Here is a 20,827-nt window from a genome sequence, read left to right as displayed (position 1 = left end):
TTCCTGAGTAGATATGGCAATCACTACAGAGCTATACTATGGAACATCCTTCTCTCTGTGGTCAATGTAGGCGTTCTCTGGTAAATTAACATTGGGAGATTAAGCTGGAGTGGCTTAATGGCGACAGACTACTGAAGAGAAAACATACAATTAAAGACTTCATTTTTCTCCTTTATAAAACGGGTTTCAGTGTTAATAAGTTCTCACTGTTAATACCTTTTTATGTCATTACAAATCCACAGGGATATAATTTTCCGATGTTTAAATACAATCTACCTTTTATTACTGAGCATGTATAACATGTATAGTCTGCATCACTTTAGTATGATATATACAGTATGTATAACATTGAAATATTAAAGGATAAAATGTGTAAATATTACACTATACAAGCATCTTTAGTAGAAATACAGGAATTTACAAGCATTTACATTCATGTGGCTCTTCAGAAGATTGTCTCACTACTGTTATATTATACATTTCTATAAATCAAACTTATTGTAATAAAGTATACAATACTTCTTCAGCAAGTCTTTACTCATCCCTGCTTGTTCCTTCCTTTGCACGAGATCCTGTATCCGTGAAAATGTCCTACCAACATTGATACTTGAGACAGGCAGTGCCAAAAGAGCCAAGGCACAATTTGCTAACTCAGGCCACTGCTGTAACTTTCCTTTCCAATACTGGTGTGCCTGAAGATTGGAATTCTCGGGTACAGGCTCTGCAACATATGATTTGAACTGTGTTGATATGGCCTCTGTGTCATTGAAACGGTGAAAAATGAAGCTGTACTTTTCAAAGTCTGTAGAAAGTTCTCCTTTGCGGAAGGGATCTAGAATTTGCACAGAGTACCATAAAGATGCATCGCTTGGTCCTCGTGACATGGTTTCTGATGGGAGTTTTCTATGCATCATTGAAAGCCATTTCTCGTGCATTGTTAAATAAAATACCCGGAAATCCTTCTCAACAGCTCTTCGCTTTTCAAGTGGCAAACATTCTAGCAAGGCACATGTTGCAGGGCCAAAGTCATTAAAGGCTTCCCCCAGTTTACTCTCAAGCTGAATTTTCACATCTGCACCAATTATACTGTACACATGGTAGACCAAGGTGTTTTCACACTCTAGTTTTTTCAATAGGTTCACTAGAGCAGCCGTATTCTCCTTCAGAAATGTAAGGATGCAGTAGACCGTACTTTTTTTCAGCTCGTTATCAATATGTGATCTAATATCTTCACATTTCTTACCAGTTGCACGATAACCAAGCATAAATTCTGTGAACGGTCGCCACATCGACAATAAGGCGTTCATTGTATCTAGCACTGAGAACATCCAGTTACAGCACACATCTGGAATCATTCTTTCTTTCATACCATACAAAGCACAAAACGAGAAGTATTTGTGTTTTAGCTCTTGTGCATCTCTAAACACTGCACCACAGCAAACTACAAAGTCAACAGTGTTCTGCATTAACTCTGATGACGTTAGAGCCGATTCTAACATACCATCTAGCATGCGGCAAGGGTCTCGTACAAGGAAGGGATTAAACTCAGGCATACCATTTGATATGTCATCACACATCTCTTTCATATAGGCAGGAGAATCGATGAAAATAAGTACAATGTCACTCAAATTCTTGTTGAACCTGCAAAGTACTTTCTGGAGCAACACCGCAGTTAAAACTTTATTGTAGTTTTCTGCTATATCTGCATCGACCATGACAGTGCGGCGGACACACCCATTTTTTGTATCGCTAAATGTGAACAGCACTGCCACTGCTGGGTAGCCACGCATCTCTAAAGATTCATCAATGGTAACAGAAATTTTTACATCATCATGAATTAGCTCTGAAATGTGTTTCATATCTTTGAGAAACAGCTCAGGTAGGTACTTTTCATGCATTTCAGTTGACGTTGGCATTGTCGAGCCCACTGTTGCACATCTGCGGAAAAGATTCCCAATGGGACCATCAATTTGATGCAAACTAGTTCCAGATTTCACTAGGGCACGGGCAAATTCATGCAGCACATCCTTTTCTTCCTCACGTTTTCTTTTGAAGCTTGTCATGGTTTCTGTGAAGGACAACTGATGCAGGCTGTCACAATTAGGTTGCTTTTCAAATCGTAAATGGGTCTTGGAAGCAAGATGTTCAGCAATTCTGTTTGCTGTTTTGCCCGCTAATATTGGAACAGATTCTTTGCAGACCTTGCAAATTAGCATCTTTTGTCCAGCCAACTCTTCCACAGAGAAATCTTGGTTTTCTTGTACATAATCTTCTGCTGACTTTACGCCATGGACCATAATGTTCTCCACTGGGCTAAACAGAAAAAAAACACATACTTAGACACCAACTTTAACTATTTCATATTCCTCTCTCCACGCCGCTCCACAACCCACTTTGTGTGGCCCTCCATCATAGATTCTCATGCAACTTGCACCCCTCCAAAAAATAAAAATGCAACACTCAAAACTCATGGGTCAGAAAGAAACATTAAAAGCTAAAGTTTAAAACTACAAACTAAACATTTACGTCAGGGGTATCCCTGTGTGACACTTTGGTCCTCTTTGGCTTGAGCACCTGTAGTCAGCTGGTGGTCTTCCTTTCTCTCTCCCTGGCTCTGCTTGCACAGTCTTTGCTGAGGGGAGTAAGAAAAGAGAGGGTCAGGTCATAGACCAGAGTCATGGGAGAGGATCAGCTTCACACGAGGCATAGCCACCACTAAACCATCTAAAGTGTTAATTTCCACACACCAGCAGACAGAAGAACACAGGTGGGTGGAGAGATTAACAGCAATGTATTTATGTGTGTGGAAATCTGTATAAGCAGCTAATGCAGAAACACCTTTCTCAACCTATATTTGCCCATTTTGCACTGAGAAAAGACATTTTCACTTGTTGATTCTTTGATAGGGTACTTGGAGGCTAAACATACACAGTAGCTAAATACCTTGGCTGTCATATGGAGGTTGATAGAGTAGGGGAAATGTTAATGTCCTCAATGTGTCGAGCAAGAAAATAGTGAGGTACAGTTAGAAGCACGGCAGAAACATATCACATCACTTCTATGTTTCTTTTTTTATAGAGGGGAGCAGAGAATGTGCTACTGGCCCCAATTATGGTTTCCAATAACTTCCAACTTCTGCCCTTTAACAAGAAGAACCCAGATTTCAGCTTTAGAGTTGGCAAGTTGTGCTCCATGTGTGGCGGCAACACTACCAACTGTCATGGAGGCTCCCAATGGCAAACTGTTTAGGTTTTTGTTGGTTTCCCCCTTAACTTCTGCATGTTCTGTGCCGGCAACTTACAGGAAAGTAAGCCTGGTGGCCAGTCTTGTATGTCTTATTCTCCTCGTAAATGTCAGTGACGGTAAAACGTCTCATTGGAGAAGGCCTGGCATGAACTGGGCCATCACATGGTGCAGAAAAACATTAAATAGTTATATAAACAACACTTGTTTAAATAGTTATTTAATGCAGGTTATTTAATGAAGCTTGACAGAGTCTTTAAGTGACAACTGAAGCCCTAAATTTAATTTTATGTATACAAGACTTGTTTAGTCCCTGCCAAGATATGAATCTGTGATCTGTACATGCTTCTGACTACTGCAAGTGTTTCAGAAAGCTGAGCTGTTACCTACTTAGAATAGAATATCTGGAGACAATGCTTCCAGCCTACCGTTGTAGGTGAGTGACAGTGTTTGTTTTAAGATTTCTACACCTTATGTGACAGTGAGGATTCTCCAAATGTTATGCGAGTCCAATATTCTTTTTATTTTGGACCATTTTGAAATACAAGTTAAAGCTCCCTTTCGGCCATTATTAACATTAAGAGGTAAATAGGAGTGGAACCAGGTGGGCTCATACCTTCCCAACGAATATTTCAATATATATGTTAAACTTGTGATGTGGTGGTGTGTAACAAGATAAAGGCAAACTGGTGTGGACACTGTGCTTACGGGTGATGTCTGCTAACTTCTGGTCAAGCAAAGTGGCAAGGTTAATACTTTTGAAGGGATTATTTGGAAGACGTATCGTCCTGAATATCATGATTTGACCACTGCTGTTGCTTGTAATCTTGGTTCACGCCATTTTGGCAATATCTACTGCAAAATGGAGTGATTTTGTTTTAGATTTGGAACTGTGGTATATCTTGGTGACACTTATAGAATGTATTAGCTCTAAGATGGACGTGGTGATGTCTGTTCTTAGAGCATCTTTCCCAAGAGACGAGGAAGAAATAAGATCTTATGAAGGATTGCCTGAATACTATTGCAAATTCATTATGGATTTTGCTTCATTGGTTTACCCAATGAGACAACTTCTTAAAAAGGGAGAAAGACTTCTGTGTGCAGAGGAGTTTTTGTGTGGTGTTAAGCCAATAAAGGAACAGCTAGGTGAAATGCCTACCTTGGCACCTTTTGATGTTTGTAAAAGGAATCTTGACAAATAATGCAAGCTTGAATGAGTTAGGAGAAGTTTTGTTGCAAGTAGATATTGGTGAAGAAAAGGTTGTGACATTTGTGTCGATGACTCTAAAAAGTTCTGAGATTCATTTCTCTGTAATTGAGAGATAGAGAGAGAGAGACACACTCTTGCATGCACATGGGTGATGAGACAGTTTACATTTTATTAATGAGGTATACCATTTGTTGTGAGAGGTGATCACAAACCCTTATTTCAGTTGTTCTCTTGTAGAAAAAGTTAACGTGCCACCCCATGATAAATAGATGTATGAGTGAATGATGCGTGAATTAATTCAACTTTGATGTGAAGTATGTTCACGGACCCAGAAACAAGGGAGCAGGCGGTCTTTCTAGGTTACAGGCGTACAGCAGCAGTGTTGACACTAGTGAAGAGCTAAAGATATTGTGGGTCAGTCAAGACGCCTTGGGGAAGGAAGAATGGTAATGGGCAAAAAATGACAACATGCTTTATGGCAAGGTAGAGAGTATGTGATCGGAGGTTTGAGAAATCTTGATATACACAAGAGACAGTTTGGAGCTGTAAATGACGTGCTGTACAATGTTGAAAATGTATTATGCATGAGCAATAAGAGAGTTCCGACCAGAGGGTGTGAGTGTAAAGTTAATATGTTTGACACATGAATGTCACTTAGGAAGGAATTTGACTAAGTCCAGGTTGAGGGAGCCAGGTATGGACAAAATGGTGGAAGAGGTGATCACAGATTGCTTTATGTCTTCGCAAGCTGATAAAGGGGAATATTCAGACAGGCTCCACCGTCACCTGTATCATCCTAGTGGGCCTTGGGACAAGTTGGAGATGGATATTGTTGGACCATTTGAGCTGTTGCAATCATCTGTAAAATGTGTTGTAGTTTTCTATATCACAAAATGGGTCTATGCCAGATGCCTTACGACCATAGTGATGACAGTGATTCATTTTTTGAGAAAGGAACTTTCAAAAGAAGAGATCCCTGGATATATTGATACCGACAACGGTGTATAATGTAGATCACAAGAAATGCAAGATTTTTTTAATGACTTGGGCATTGCACACAAGTGCACGATGCTTTACCACCCTCAAGGAAATGGCTTGGCAGAGGTGATGAATACGATGGTAAAGGGTTGTGTACAAAGAGCGTTGCAAATTAAGATGTCTTTAAGTAGATACACACTGGGAAACTTTGTTGGCACTTAGAACCACACCTAATAGTGCAGCTGGTATTTCCCCATTTGAAAGGAAGGAGGTCCATCACTAAATTATCTTTCATTTTGTCATCTTCTAACAAGAGGGGTTGTGCAACATAGAATGTTAAAACATATAGTTATGATGTACATTACCTTTGAGTTTAATGTGTGTTGATTTAGTTTTAGGACATTTCATTTGTTTTTTACAGTTAATGTAGGTTCATCTACAATATTATTTGGTAGTAATAGGGATGTGTTATGATCTAGCTTGATTTGTGGGTAGATACGTGGCTTATCAGCATTTGATTCTAGCATGGAGTATGATGGTGACAGTGTTGGTAACAATGGGCTGCAAGCTGATCTAATGGGCCTGTTTCTTTTTGGTGATGACATCCCTGAAATTGGAATAAGCTTTTGGAAAATATATAGCCGTTTCCTGTTTGTGGAAGACTTAACACAATGCAGCTTTCAAAACACAAGAAGTATCTTTCATGTGGAAAAGTGTAAAGCACCTGACAATATTAAGCAATCAGAATCTGCTGTTTCTTCGATCTTGCATACCAAATTTCCTGAACTTCTCTGTGTTGGAGTTCTTGCTGCCTCTCTCTCCATAAGTTCGCGTTTCGTGCTACCATTCTTTCAATGTCCTTGCTACCCTTTTTCAGGTGTGCGCAATTTTCTGTGAAGCATTTCCCTATGTATCCAAGTTCCAGTTACCCTCTTTCTCAATGTGTATAAAGTTCTGCTTTCTCTCTTCCCAGTGAATCCAGTTTTCTGCTTTCTCTTTACCATTTTCCAAGTTCCTGTCATCTCTCCGCATGCTTCCAGTTTCCTACCATCCTTTTCCTCATCGTTGCAAAGTTTCTACTGTTTCGCTTTTCTTATGTGTACTAGTGCCTTCTCTTTTTTGCCACCCTTGGGTGTTTTCATATCTAACCTAATCTTGGACAAGATGAACTACTTTAGCAACGTAATAGTGAGCTGCCTTAATTCTCTTTCAGTAATTTAAATCTGGTTATCAACTTTCCCATGCAAATTGTTGTTTTTGGGGTCCCCAAGCATACGCTCAACATGCACCCCTATCTAACACGAAGTTGGCTTGCTGTCCATGAAATATTCAGCCCTCAACACATTTCTAATCTTAGGATTTACGGTGATCCAAGGCAATTCCCCAGAATCCCTATCAGAAATATTAATCAGATGCAATCTCATCTATAGTCTGACAGACCGATGCTGTGTGGTATTCCTAATCCGCCTTTTACCTCACTCCGGATGCTTGTCCTTAAGTGTGCTAGGGTCTTTTAACGGTACCTCTCTCCTGTCCCACATGTGAGCCACCATCTCTTTCCATATTCAATATCTAAGCTTTTGAAGGCCTTCTCCCATTCCACTCTCCTCTGTAGCAACAACCTCTTTTTGAGGAGAGTTAATCCCTTCCCAAATTTAAGGTAACTTTGTTGCACACATTAGGTTATTGACAACCCTTCTAGCTATGTCTTTTAAATCTCATCAGAATATTAAAATTAGTTCTACTACTGGTTCCTCACACCCTTGCATTACTTTTAACATGTGCATTTTTAACTTAGTTTGCCATGTCAATTGCTCACTTATCACTTAGTGAGCGCCTTCTTTAGCTTTCATATTTAAACCCTCTCCAAACCAACAATGTTACTTTATTGCTAGCACCCCATCTACAAAGGTTTCTGTTAAAAAAAGCTAACCAATCTAACACACTTCAACAAAATTAAACTTAAAACTACCTGTTCGAGGCATATGAGCTGCAGATTACACACTTTTGCATAGATCGCCATCTGGTGTTGGGCCCCGATGTTTGCAGTTTGTTTTTCCTCTTGGAAAGTCTTTGGAAGTCACGAGGTCGGTTGGATCGTATTGCGCATGGGCTTCGGCTCCATCCTCAGATTGTTTTTTTCCGCCATCGGGCTCAGATGTAATCTTCGCGCTCCGGTTCCGAACATTTTCCAGTTCGACGATCGAAGCGTAATCCTCACCTCACATCGCGGTATTGTTTCGATCGCGATCTCCTCAATCAACGCACCTTCTCATCGACAAATCTTCGGTTTCAGTCGTCGACGGCGGCCTTCGGGCCTACCCAAGCTCCGGTGCCGGCTGATGCAAAGAACTCCATTCAAGAAGTGCCCTCGATGTGGGTCCAAATTCCCCCACACCGATCTTCATGAGGTATGCAACCTCTGCCTCTCCCCTGAACATGAGGCTCAAGACTGTCCGGCCTGTAAGTCTTTCAGATCGAAAAAGACTATTCGGGACCGAAGAGCCAGAAGAAACATGGCACACTCCTCGACCTCCGTTCCAGTCGATATCTTCGGAGACGACATCGAAGATCCGGGACAGCAGCGCACCGAAGAGGACCTCGTCAGTGCTTCCGAGGCAGACGACTCAGATGTGGAAGACATCACTCCGGCGCAGAGGGTCGTAAGTACTATACCCCCTCCCCACACCTGCGCCAACACCCAAAAAGGCTTCGGTCACGCCTTCGTCTCTGGGCCTAAGCAAGACCAGAGACACTGCTTCACACACCCCACCTTCGGGCCCGGTGAAGAAGCCAAGTAAGCCTTCCGGCGGCTCGGGCTCGAGCCAGCCTGCCAGCGGTGCCGAGAAACACACTTCGGCACCGAAAAAGAAACCGGCCTCTACCTCGACACCGAGCTCCGCACCGAAGCCCTCGGGGTCGAAACCCAGCGCTTCCGTACAGACGCCATCTTCGGTACCGACCAAACCCCATAAGGCCCTCGGCACCGACACTTCCAAGCCGAAGCTCATCTCGGCGCCGACCAAGAAATCGGAGGGTCCCAAGCCCAGTGCTAAGCAAACTGGCACGGACAAGCCTAAAAAGTCATCGGCCCCGAAGACTTCGGCGCTGACGGACCAAACACTGTCACAGGAACTATTTACACCGGATCCCTTACAAAAAACTCTCACCAGGGATCCAGAAACTGGACATCTGGCACTCTCTTCCAAAAAGAGACATTTGGACAAACCGGCTCCGCCTCCACCTCCAAAGAGGAAGGACTCTGCTACCTCTCCTTTCAGAATACCTTCCCCACCTCCTCCACCTCCGCCCCCTCCGCCTTCTCCACCCCCACCTCATCGCTCTCCGACCCAGTCTCCAGACGATGATGATCAGGGGGACCCATATCACGATACAGGGGATGTGCCCCAAGACCAAGACAGGATCCCCAGACCCATGGGACGACTACAATAACCCAGATATTCCAACGTCCCACAAGAGGACCTTTACCCTTCCAGGCCATCTCCACCGGAAGACTCATTAGGGTTCCATCATCTACTTCAAAGGGCGGCACACTATCACGGGGTAGAGTTGCACACTAACCCAGTGGAGGAGGATTTCCTCCTCAACACATTTGATACCACACATAGGTCTACCTCCATACTACCTATGCTTAAGGGGGTGGTAAAGCATGCGCCAGAGGTTTTTAAAGACCCAGTCAGGGCCAGGGTCATTAGCCCACGCATAGAAAAGAAATACAAAGCTGCCCCCACAGATCGCGCCTATATCAAAGGGCCAGCGCCACTAGATTCCCTAGTGGTTTCCACTGCACAAAAAAGAACAAATTCCTAGGCGTCAGGCGAAGCACCACCACCTGACAAAGAGTCAAAGCTACTGGACGCATCAGGAAAGCGCACTGCGTCACAGGCTGCCAATATATGGCGTATCGCCAACACCCAAGCACTATTGGCCAGATACGATAGGGCACATTATGATGAATTGGAAAACATAATGCACCACCTCCCAGAAAAATATAAAACTAGGGCCAATTAATTAATTCAAGAGGGTAAGACAATCACTAACACCTCTATACGCTGTGCCTTAGATGCAGCAGACACAGCCTCCAGGGCCATTAATACTAGCGTCCTCCTCCGTCGCCATGCTTGGCTAAGAATATTTAAACCAGAGGTACAAGCCTCCATCCTTAATCATCCCTTTGACCAGGAACACCTATTCGGCCCAAAGGTAGATGAGGCCCTCGAAAAAATGAAGAAGGACACCGATACGGCGAAGTCCATGGGAGCCCTACAGTCACACCCTCCTAGGCGCTCTTTTCGCCGCTCTTCCTTTCGGAGTACATCTAGAGGCTACTCCTCAGATAACGCGTCCACTTCCTACAATACCCCACTCAGTCCACCTTCACAAGGGGCTATCAAAGAGGCGGCTATAGGGGCAACAATAATAAAGGCAGAGGCAAAACAAATACCGCCCGCTCTGCCACACCGCCTACCCAATGACTTCCCCCCGCTCCCTCCAGACCATCCCACTCCGGTCGGGGACAGACTTCAAAATTTCCTTCATGTCTGGGAGACCATCACCTCAGACAAATGGGTGACCCAAATTATTCGGTCAGGATACTGCCTGGAATTAACATCTACCCCCCAAACATTCCACCAACGGCAACACCCAATGTCACAAGAACATTCCACATTACTAAAGCAGGAGGTAATCTCCCTCCTACAAAAACAGGCAAAAGAACAAGTTCCCGTCAATAAGCAAAATTTAGGGGTCTACTCCCTATATTTTCAAATACCAAAAAGGGACGAGACTCTACGACCTATTCTAGATCTCCGACCCCTAAACACATACATACACTCAGACCATTTTCACATGGTAACGCTTCAGCAGGTGCTTCCGCTCCTCTCCCAGAACGACTTCCTCACCACACTGGATTTGAAAGACGCATACTTCCACATTCCAGTACACCATGCTCACAAAAAGTACCTCAGATTTGTAGTGGACGGACAACACTACCAGTTCAAGGTGTTCCCATTTGGAGTGCCACCAAGTGCCTAGCGGTAGTGGCGGCACACCTCAGAAGACAGCACATGGACGACTGGCTGATAAAAGCCACTTCATACAACCAATGTGTACACCACACCGCCACTACAATCCAACTACTTCACCAACTAGGCTTCACGGTGAACCACCAAAAGTCCCAGCTAACACCATCGCACATAAAACAATACCTCGGTGCCACCATAGACACATCAAAAGCAATAGCCTACCCCAATCCGGCCAGGATTGCAAGCATTCAGGCTTTGCGACAAAAATTCGTACTTCAACACTCCCTTCCAGCAAGAGTGTTTATGCAACTGATAGGAATAATGGCCTCTTGCATTTTCATAGTGCCTCACGCAAGACTCCAGATGCGTCCACTCCAAGAGTGCTTAGCGCGCCAATGGAACCAGGCCCAGGGGCAACTGGCAGATCTGGTGTTGGTAGACGGTCGTACCCATCGCTCTCTGCAGTGGTGGAACACCACAAACCTTTCCAAAGGTCGACCGTTCCTGGACCCGGTTCCACAAATAATACTAACAACAGACACATCGCTCTCCGGCTGGGGAGCTCGCCTATTACACCTCACAGTGCAGGGCACATGGGCGCCTCAACAAAAGTTACTCCATATCAACCATCTGGAGTTACTAGCAATCTTTCTAGCCCTAAAATCTTTTCAGACCCAGATTTCAGGCAAGGCAGTCCTCATTCGCACAGACAACATAACGGCCATGTATTATATTCAAAAACAAGGCGGCACACACTCTCCACAGCTCTCTCAATTAGCACAGAGCATATGGAGATGGGCAATTCCACACAAAATCTTTCTCCTAGCCCAACATGTCCCAGGAGTCCAAAACACCATGGCAGATCTGCTCAGCAGACAGACGCAACAGATCCACGAGTGGGAACTTCACCCGCAGGTTCTTCACCCGTTCTTTCAAATGTGGGGGCATCCACAGATAGACCTATTCGCCACCCACGAAAACAAAAAATGCCCAAGCTTCGCCGCCAGATACCCACAACCATTGTCCAAAGGAAATGCGATATGGATGAACTGGTCAGGCAAATTTGCGTACGCTTTTCCACCTCTCCCACTAATTCCATTAGTTGTGCGAAAGCTACAACAGCATTCCCTCACACTGATCCTAGTAGCTCCAACATGGGCCAGACAACCGTGGTACACCACGCTGCTGGAACTCTCGGTAGTACCACACCAAAAGCTACACCTCTCACCATGCCTCCTAACCCAGATCCATGGAGAAATCAGGCACCCGGACCCAGCTCAGCTCAACCTTGCGATCTGGCTCCTGAAATCCAGAATTCGGATACCTAAACCTTCTCCCTGACTGTATGAACGTCGTCAGAGAAGCTAGACGCCCTACCACTAAAGCCTGCTACGCTGCCAAGTGGAAAAGATTTGTGGTTTATTGCCATAACAACACAATCAATCCTCTAGACGTGTCTAAATAACACATCATATGCTACTTACTCCACCAACAAAGGTGTAATCTAGCCTATACCTCCATTTGGCTACACCTCGCAGCAATTGCAGCTTACCTACAAAACAGGCAGCACCCATCACTTTTCAGAGTACCTGCCATTAAAGCCTTCGTGGAAGGCCTAAAAAGAATAATTCCCCCCAGAGTACCACCCTCACCTGTGTGGAACTTAAATATCGGTCTCACAAGGCTGATGGGGCCTCCCTCCGAACCTTTGCATAAATGCGAACTGCAATTTCTCACATGGAAAACAGCTTTCCTTGTAGCCATCACTTCCCTTAGAAGGGTCAGTGAGATACAAGCACTTACCATACAAGAACCTTTTCTTCAAATGCACCAGAACAAGGTGGTTCTCCGTACCAACCCAAAATTCCTACCTAAAGTCATTTCCCCTTTTCACCTAAACCAATCTGTAGAATTACCAGTATTTTTCTCGCAACCTCAGACCGTTGCAGAAAGGGCTCTACACACGCTAGATGTCAAACAAGCCTTACTTTTACTATATCCAAAGAACACAACCTTTCAGAAAAACCAAACAACTGTTTGTCTCTTTCTCTCCACCACACAAGGGCAACCCCATCTCAAAATCAGGGATAGCTGGGTGGATTGTAAAATGCATCCAGATTTGCTACCACAAAGCAAAACGAACGCTATCCGTTCCCCCTAAAGCCCATTCTACACGGAAGATAGGGGCTTCTATGGCTTTTCTAGGGAACATCCCATTAGATGATATCTGCAAAGCAGCTACATGGTCAACACCGCACACTTTCACTAAACACTATTATGTAGATGTGCAAACCAAGCAACAAGCTAGTGTGGGCCAGGCTGTACTAAAAACACTATTTCAAACCACTGCAACAGATACCGGTGGTCGCCGCAAAGGTTGGGAACTGCTATATAGTCTATGCAAAAGTGTGTAATCTGCAGCTCATATGCCTCGAACGGAATATGCTACTTACCAGTATGCATCTGTTCTTGGCATGTAGAGCTGCAGATCTACACACGCCCACCCGCCTTCCCGTCTATCTGTTCCAGTCTATCTTATTTAGATACAACACACATGGGTTTCTTCACTGTTGTTACTACGCTCCATCTTTCCCTGCTGGCGAGAAACAATCTGAGGATGAAGCCGAAGCCCATGCGCAATACGATCCAAAGGAGGAGTCACCGACCTCGTGACTTCCAAAGACTTTCCAAGAGGAAAAACAAACTGCAAACATTCGGGCCCAACACCAGATGGCGATCTATGCAAAAGTGTGTAGATCTGCAGCTATACATGCCAAGAACAGATGCATACTGGTAAGTAGCATATTCCTTCCTAACTTTACCTTTACCCTCAATTTATAAGGCTTTTTCCTCGGAGTTGCTTTTACTCCTGACTTGGTTAATCATGCAGAACTGTGCAGCACTGCTCTGTAGAGGAGAGAATGTGCAGTAATCAAATTGCCAGGCGTTTATCACTGTTCTGGAGCATTACAAACATTTATAGAAATTATCAAAAGTGTGTCAGTAATACCAGACAACTATGTTAATTTCTTGACATATTGCTGCGATCAATGGCAGCCTTTTGCAGCAGAGCAAATAGTTGGTAATTATGAGTGGGAACATTGTTTTCACTTGTCAGTGCATAAAACATCCATATATAACTTCAAAATGTACCAGAAATAGGTGCTAGTGTTGTCATTTCCAACACGTTTCGCTGTATGGTCCACATCAAATCCTTGTGTGGCTTAATCCTGAAGTTCCAAAAGTGAGAAATGTCACTTATGGAGAAAGGCATAGAGGATGGGCCCTTTAAGTCTAATTGACTGATCACACTTCTTTACCTGCTACTTAGGGCCTTATTATGACTTTGGTGGTCTATGAGCGTGGCTGCCATGCTGTCGCACTGCTCCGTGACTGCCAAAGCCATTAAAGACCACCCACCAGAGTACGATTTATTTTTACTCAGGCGGGCGGTTCTTTGGCGGCCCCTCTGCGGTGCCTTCACTGCAATGGGAGCGTCAAAGGCAGTTCATGCAGGGCATGGACTGTCAAGTCCATGTACTGAAGGAACTGGGGGTGTATGCACATAGTGGGGCACCATATGTGACTCCGTGCATGAACCTGATGGCACAGGGGGCCCGGGAGAGCCCCCTTTGTTTCCTCACTGCCACACTTTTCATGGCGGTCATACCGCCATGAAAAGTGTGGCAGTGGGGAAACTCCTAATATGCTTGGCGGTGCTGCAGCAGCACCACCAGCACATTAGGGACCTTAGACCACTGCGCCACCACCAGGGATCGTGGATCCCTGGCGGAAGCAGCGGTCCAACCGTCACAGTCCTAATTCAGCAGGCGGACCCCCACCACAAGTTCAAAGGCCCATTGGACCACCAAACTCGAGGGGCCAAGGTTTTTGTGGATTTTCTTTGGTTGTGCCGTCACTGCTTTAGGGCAGACGCCTAAATCCTATGCTGAGGTGTCTGTGAACTTCTTTGGGTTGCACCTTCACCCCTTCTGGTTGGATCTGATACACCCATCTATTTGATGAGCTTGTGGGTTTACTTGAATAAAGCTTCCCCGCTGATAAATCCATGGTGTCTACAGACCCAAACACTATAGTGCTAATTTACTCCCTTGAATTACACTGCAATTTAAAGAAGAGGCGATAGCACCCCTCCAATGCTACCACAGTTACAATCCAGCATACTGAATAAATGCTACATAATGTGCATTTTGTTTTTCTCACACACTTCTACAAACGTCTGCATGCATACCTGCACTTCCAGGTTCACTACAACATGAACAGACCATGCATCAGGACCTCACGCACTTCCCACAGCTCCTCCCAGAGATCATACTGCAAACATACAAGTCAACCTGTAATTGCTGCGGTCAGTGAGGGTGCTCCATTGTCACACTACAAGCAGTTGAGTGCTACACTACTACTATATAGCACTTTCCTGTTTCCAAAACCACACATAATTCTCTTGGGTAGTCTGTCCTTCCCACTCAAACAACTAGCAGTGCCCCACCGATCTAACCACAATTAGCTGCAGACAGTGAGATGAACTAAAAAGTAGTGGGGTAGAAAACCAGAATAATAGTCCAGACGGACATTCTAGAGGTATGATGTCAAGGATTGAGTGGACAAAGAAGTTGTAAGCAGATTCGGCAGGCTGATCATCCTGCCAGGGCACCGTGAAGGAGATTGTAAGAGAGGGATTGGAGGCAGAGAGTTGCATGTGGTGAGGATCACTGTGTGGAGCAGGGCTGGCAACATTGATGAACAGAATGGGTAGGAAGCACCATTAAGGAAGTTGAAGCAACAGTAAGGTGAAACTGGAGCAACAACAATTCTCGACAAAGGGAAGTTCACCTTCCTGCAAGCGTAAACTGAAGGTGGGGAATATAGGGAATGTCAACAAAGCAAAGTAAGATGGGAGGATAGCAAGGTGAGAGGGTAGCAAGACCACAGAGCATGATGGTCACTTGCAGGTCAACAGTGTCCTTTCTGTGTTTGGTCCTTAACCCTGTCTATTTTGTATGCAGTCACCACTGTTCCATGAGCAATTTAAAATGCTTTTAACCCATCTACCAGCCTGTACAGCACCTTCTTCGGAATGGGGAGAAAGGTTGCCAAGAATGGATGATCTTGAAAATGTTGACAACACTTACACATGCAGCACTTTGGTTTCCTCTGGTGTCACAGCTGTGAAGTTACAAACATTTGAAAAATAACTTTTCATTTTTTCTCAGTGTTTCTGACCAAATATAGCTTGCTTGTGCTTGAAATTGGATGCCAAAGGTGTGAATGTGATTAAATCAATTTCTGGTGGAGCGCATCTGGGTTCCTCATGTCTTTAGGCGTTCAGATTACAAAATATTACACTACTGTAGTTTCTACGAAAAGTGCAGTGTTTATTAGAGAAGACTTTGGACCTGATTTAGAGTTTAGCTGATAGGTTACTCCATCACAAACATGACATACATCCTGTCCACCGTACTAAAGGTGCATTATATCTAGGGCTCCCGGTTTTATGGTATTTATTTTTTTGCCATTTCCGTCTGTATTTATCCATATTTATTTTTCGGGCATTTTTTCTGTATTTATCCACATTTATTTTTGCCACAAGCAAAAGACGACGCTACAGCTAGTATTTTTCCACATTTATTTAAATTGACAATGCACACATGCGCTCAGTTGTTGGTCAACACTATACATTCACCTGAAAACTTTGCCATTTGCAAAATGTCCCAAATATGCTTAAAAGTGCTATCACAAGCCATTTGTCTCAGAGCCTTGCAGTTCCTGTCATCGGCAGAGTGACACATCCTTTCCCCCACTGAACATCATACTGCCCCACAGAGAGAAACTCACACTGACTTCAACTGCAACCCAAATTGTGCCCCACTAGCGCTAAACGCTGTCCCTGGCCATCACTATGAGGATTGATGTTTTGTGTGTGCAGAAGAGAACAAGCATTTGCAATGCAATAGGTCTCGCAATTACGCTAGTTTAAGTTATTGGCATTGTAAATGACAATGCCTTTTATTTATCTGTTTTAAAAACCAAAACATAAATAAAAGGCATTGTCATTTACAATGCCAATAGCTCAAACTCAAGTAAATGCGAGACCTATTGCATTGCAAATGCTTGTTTTTTGGACCTTCGAGCTAAAAATGAGTTGAACTTTCATGTGGCATCTGCCACTCACGCTGTAAAGTCACCCACAAAAAGCAAAGCCGGAAGCTTTGATGTAATAAAGGGCAAGAAATAACCATCTAGTGAGTGAATTGCACAATGTGAGACCAGAAAACCTGAGCTCAATCCCCAACTGAACAAACTGTGTAAACCTTGTCAAATATTTTATTTCAGCAAGCCTCCTTTTTTATACATTATCACACATGAGAACATCTGCAAATACATCAGCATCAGTTAAGCCACACACTGTACAAACACCTCTTGTGTTTGATTTAATAGACTATAATTTTGTTTCATGCATAATAAAATTCCATGCCACATATAGGATACACATGATAACTGACTTGCCTCTAACTACACTAGTGGCACTGTCGACATGGAGAAGCATTAATCCTTCCAAGTTTATGTATTAAAAACTACCGCTTTTAAAAATTCTTCTCTATGCAGTGATATAATCTGATGTGCTAAAATGAGACGCGTGTACCCTTCTTTTTCATTTTGGAAAGGAGTTACCATACATTGTATATGATACCTGTGACTTGATTTGTCTGCCGAATATTTTCAAGGTTTGGCTCGTGCACAGGCTCTTGAAGCCAATCCAGACCCTGGGCTTGGCTCGGCTCCCTTGCTAATTTGTGGGCTTACACACCTCTAAGCTCCACCTATGATAACTCAAAAATACAAAAGAAATTTGATGAGACCTAATGAAACAGAAACACGCCATCGTTGTGCATATTGTCTCATGAAAGAGGGTGATATGGCCTAGCAGTTCAGGCTTGTGTGGGGCCAGGCTTATTTGCATACCTTTCTTACAATGATGCAGACCAAAACATAATGCAGCCCCAATATGTTTCCAGTGCTTTAGAAGTATGCCCCAAGCTTCGAAATCAAATATTTGACAAGCAGTCAATGACAGGCCAGGAGCACACCTGATGCCTTCTATGTCACTCATTATCAAACCTAGAATCTGAATACAGCTGAAATTAAAAAAAAACAAATTCAATCCTAGTGAGAGGTGAAGGTCCATATGCAGTCATTAGGAGCCACTGAAACAGCTTACACACAGCCGCCCCCGAGCACTTCACAGGTCTTTAAAAGACCATTCGCTTGTTAATGGGGCTTTGTTGGTTGTTCACCCCTTCTAGAGCCCCTGCATCGCCACTCCGACTATTGCTGGAAGAATTAGCACGTTACACAATATCAAGCCCTGTCAGCTGATATTTGTGTTTCTCAAAAAGTGTTCCTGGTTTAAGCCTTCACTGGCCGCCCTCTGCCGCACACTGTGCTCCTCGGCAGCAGTGGGCGCACTATGAAAGCACGAGAGGCCTGCTCTGTGAGTAGTTTGAAGGTTATCAACGGGGGGCGGGAGGTGGCCTTTCAGATTGCATTGCAAATGTACTCAAGGCGCTGGTAAAGTGCAAACATGAACGCTCCCCCGAAACAAAGTCAGGCGATGAAGACACCCCGAGGCACAGAACAAAGATGTGGCACCCTGGGACAGAGCAGCGGCAGCAGACACCGCCCACCCACGGTGTGAGGAGACTGCAGTGAACACAGCAGGCTCTCGAGATGCGCTGCCCTGTCAGCTGAAACCCAGAGGCATCGGGTTTTTGCTTGCAGGAATCGGGAGGCGGGAGACTAGCGCTGCAACATTTACTCGTATTTTACCGTTTATAAATATAAATACAGACAAAGGAAATATCGATTTCCGTCTGTATTTATATGTATAAATCCGTAAATACGGAAAACCGGGAGCCCTAATTATATCCAAAGACACTTGTAATACCGCGGACAGGAAATCCATCACATGTGTGGCGGAGTAACCCATCCACCAAGCTCTTAATCGGTCCCTTTGTGTTGTATTCGCTTGTATATCCCCACAGAATGACAACTAATTCCTCTAGATTAGGTCTATAAATCATAATTTGACAATTCACCAAATATAGCAATTTGTGAGTCATAAATTGAAGGAGGGCTGTAGATTATAGAATGGTTCCATTCTTTGGCTTGTCAGATTTGTTTGCAAAAAATGTCAGGTTTAATACTGCAGTTTTTCATATGAAGTGTGGGGGGGGGGAAATCATGGCAGCCTTACATTTATCCTGTTGCAACTTTTCATGAATCAAATGGTTTGTGCTCCACTGATACCCTTATGAGTGAGGGCCAATTTCATGCAATTTCAGTTTGACTCCACTCCAAAAACAAGTAGTACAGAAGTACAGCTTGTACTGTTAGACCATGTTGTCCTTCCACAGGATTAAGGCAACTGCAGATGCAGATCTGTCTTTTTAGGCTTCATTTGTGATTTATAGGTTAATGGCTTAGGCAATGCAAGCACAAGGACAGCCATGTCAGGATGCCTGACGCTTTTAGCACTAGAACCCAATTTTCATAGGACGCGAGGATAAATGCCTGATATATTCCATTTCAACTATGAATACTCTAGTGCTCCGCATATGCTTTTGCAAAGAAAGACTAACAACATGCAAATCACTTCTTCACTCAAAAAAAATAATAGTTCAAACATATATCACGTTCACAATCTTTTGGTGAACATGACTTAGGCAGAACTGCAATACGTTATTCTTTTAAAGACAGATGCTTACTGCGGTGAGTGGTTGAGCAAACAATGGCCCACTGTGGATCACTACATGCATAAAATCACACTGAAATTCTCAAAAATATTCACATAGATTTCAGAAAGAAAAAACATTAGCAACAGAGGGTTATTTATTAAGGATATCACCTATTCTGCTTTATCCAGATTTGGAGAACATTACTGAAAGCCTGTTCTGCAAAGTGATTTAAAAGGATATTATAGCTTTAGGTACTAGCCCATTTTTTAAATGCCCTCTAGTATGCTGGATTACATTGCCTCATTTTCTTGAACACAAAAAGCTAATGCTTTGGTTTTCATTTTAATTCTACAGGTCAAGGTCGTATGAAAAGAAAAAGTAAAGGTGAAGAGTCTGAAAAATATCCTAATAAAAACATCCAATGCACAGCTTCTTCGGGAAAAGTGAAGGTTATCAAGAAATCTAAGCAGATTACCAGCTCTAAAAGCCAGCTGTGGTCAGATAGAAATCTGAAACTGGGAGTTGTTCAAAGTGAAAATGTATGTGTCAACAAAATACAATCCCGCTTACAGCAATCGATTCCCAAAGTAGGGAAAATGACTAATCATAATTATTTGTGGTTGGCCCAGCCTTTTGTTGGTCAAACGAATTCTACTGAACACCAAGGAACAAAGGTTGCATCATCCTCGAAAGAAAGGCATTTTCAATGTACAGAATGTAACAAAAGCTTCATCCAGAAAGTACACCTCATCCGTCACCAGAGAACACATTCAGGAGAGAGACCTTATCATTGTACTGAATGTGAGAAAAGCTTCAGTCAAAAACACCATCTTCTGGGACATTTAAGAACACATTCAGGAGAGAAACCTTTTCAGTGTGCAAAATGTATGAAAAGATTCTGTTGGAAAGAAGGTCTTTACAGACACCAGAGAACACATGTATGTCCCATGCACAGTTACACCTAACAAACACTAAATATAATGCAATCATATTGAAAATTTAAAAACAAAATGGGTTATCTGTGTTTAAAGCACAAATGGTTTGCAGCAGGTGTGAAAAAAGCGATCCTGCTGGGGAAGATCAGTGCAATATTTACAAGATTCCCAATGTATATCTAAATAGGTTCCACTGAGACTTGCTGTACCTAAATTTGCTTTATGTGGATACATGGAAAATCGGACATTGGTCCGACCAGCCTCAACAGGGTTTAGACACCCCTGGTTTACAGATTTACCCATATTTAAGTGAATGTACGAAAACAATTGCCGAAAATCCCAACTGGTGCAACAATACAGACTGGAAAAAAAAAAAATCATGTTATGGTGTTCACCAAATCGAATTCAAATGATATAACACAAGTAAACTGAATGTAAAATTGAACTGCTATGATAGTAACAAATACATTATCAACTTCAAAGTCAAATGTTTCTATCGATGGACCTCGTGTCCTCATTAAAATAGAAATCCCAAAATAAAAACACAAACTATTGGTCTTGCTGAATATAGAATTGATAACACAGCCATTACATTATGAGCAGAAGTAGTGAAAAATATCGACCATTCTAAATAAGTGTGAGAAAATAGGGCAAACAGAT

The 20,827-nt window shown here is 43.3% G+C and overlaps 2 protein-coding genes across 2 annotated transcripts in view; one reads left to right on the top strand and one right to left on the bottom strand.

Annotated features, from left to right (window-relative positions):
* LOC146856132 (uncharacterized) overlaps positions 1 to 20,827 on the top strand; it is a 376,777-nt gene that overhangs the window by 45,175 nt on the left and 310,775 nt on the right. Inside the window, exon 8 of the mRNA XM_085651211.1 lies at positions 19,587 to 20,192. Coding sequence (XP_085507337.1) covers positions 19,587 to 20,192 — 606 coding nt within the window. The remainder of the gene's footprint in view (positions 1 to 19,586; positions 20,193 to 20,827) is intronic.
* LOC146856134 (uncharacterized) lies at positions 251 to 17,287 on the bottom strand. The gene is made up of 3 exons (XM_085654167.1): positions 17,189 to 17,287; positions 2,527 to 2,632; positions 251 to 2,313 (listed from the first exon to the last, which is right to left on the bottom strand). The coding sequence occupies exon 3, from the start codon at positions 2,295 to 2,297 to the stop codon at positions 483 to 485; it is 1,815 nt and encodes a 604-aa protein (XP_085510293.1). The 5' UTR covers positions 2,298 to 2,313; positions 2,527 to 2,632; positions 17,189 to 17,287; the 3' UTR covers positions 251 to 482.

Source organism: Triturus cristatus, chromosome 4_1, assembly GCF_964204655.1.
Source record: "Triturus cristatus chromosome 4_1, aTriCri1.1, whole genome shotgun sequence".
Lineage (NCBI taxonomy): Eukaryota > Metazoa > Chordata > Amphibia > Caudata > Salamandridae > Triturus > Triturus cristatus.
This window is presented reverse-complemented; position numbering and strand designations above follow the sequence as displayed.

Coding starts and splice junctions, on each gene's coding strand:
- LOC146856134 (XM_085654167.1), bottom strand. CDS start 2,297: ATGGTCCATGGCGTAAAGTCAGCAGAAGATTATGTACAAGAAAACCAA.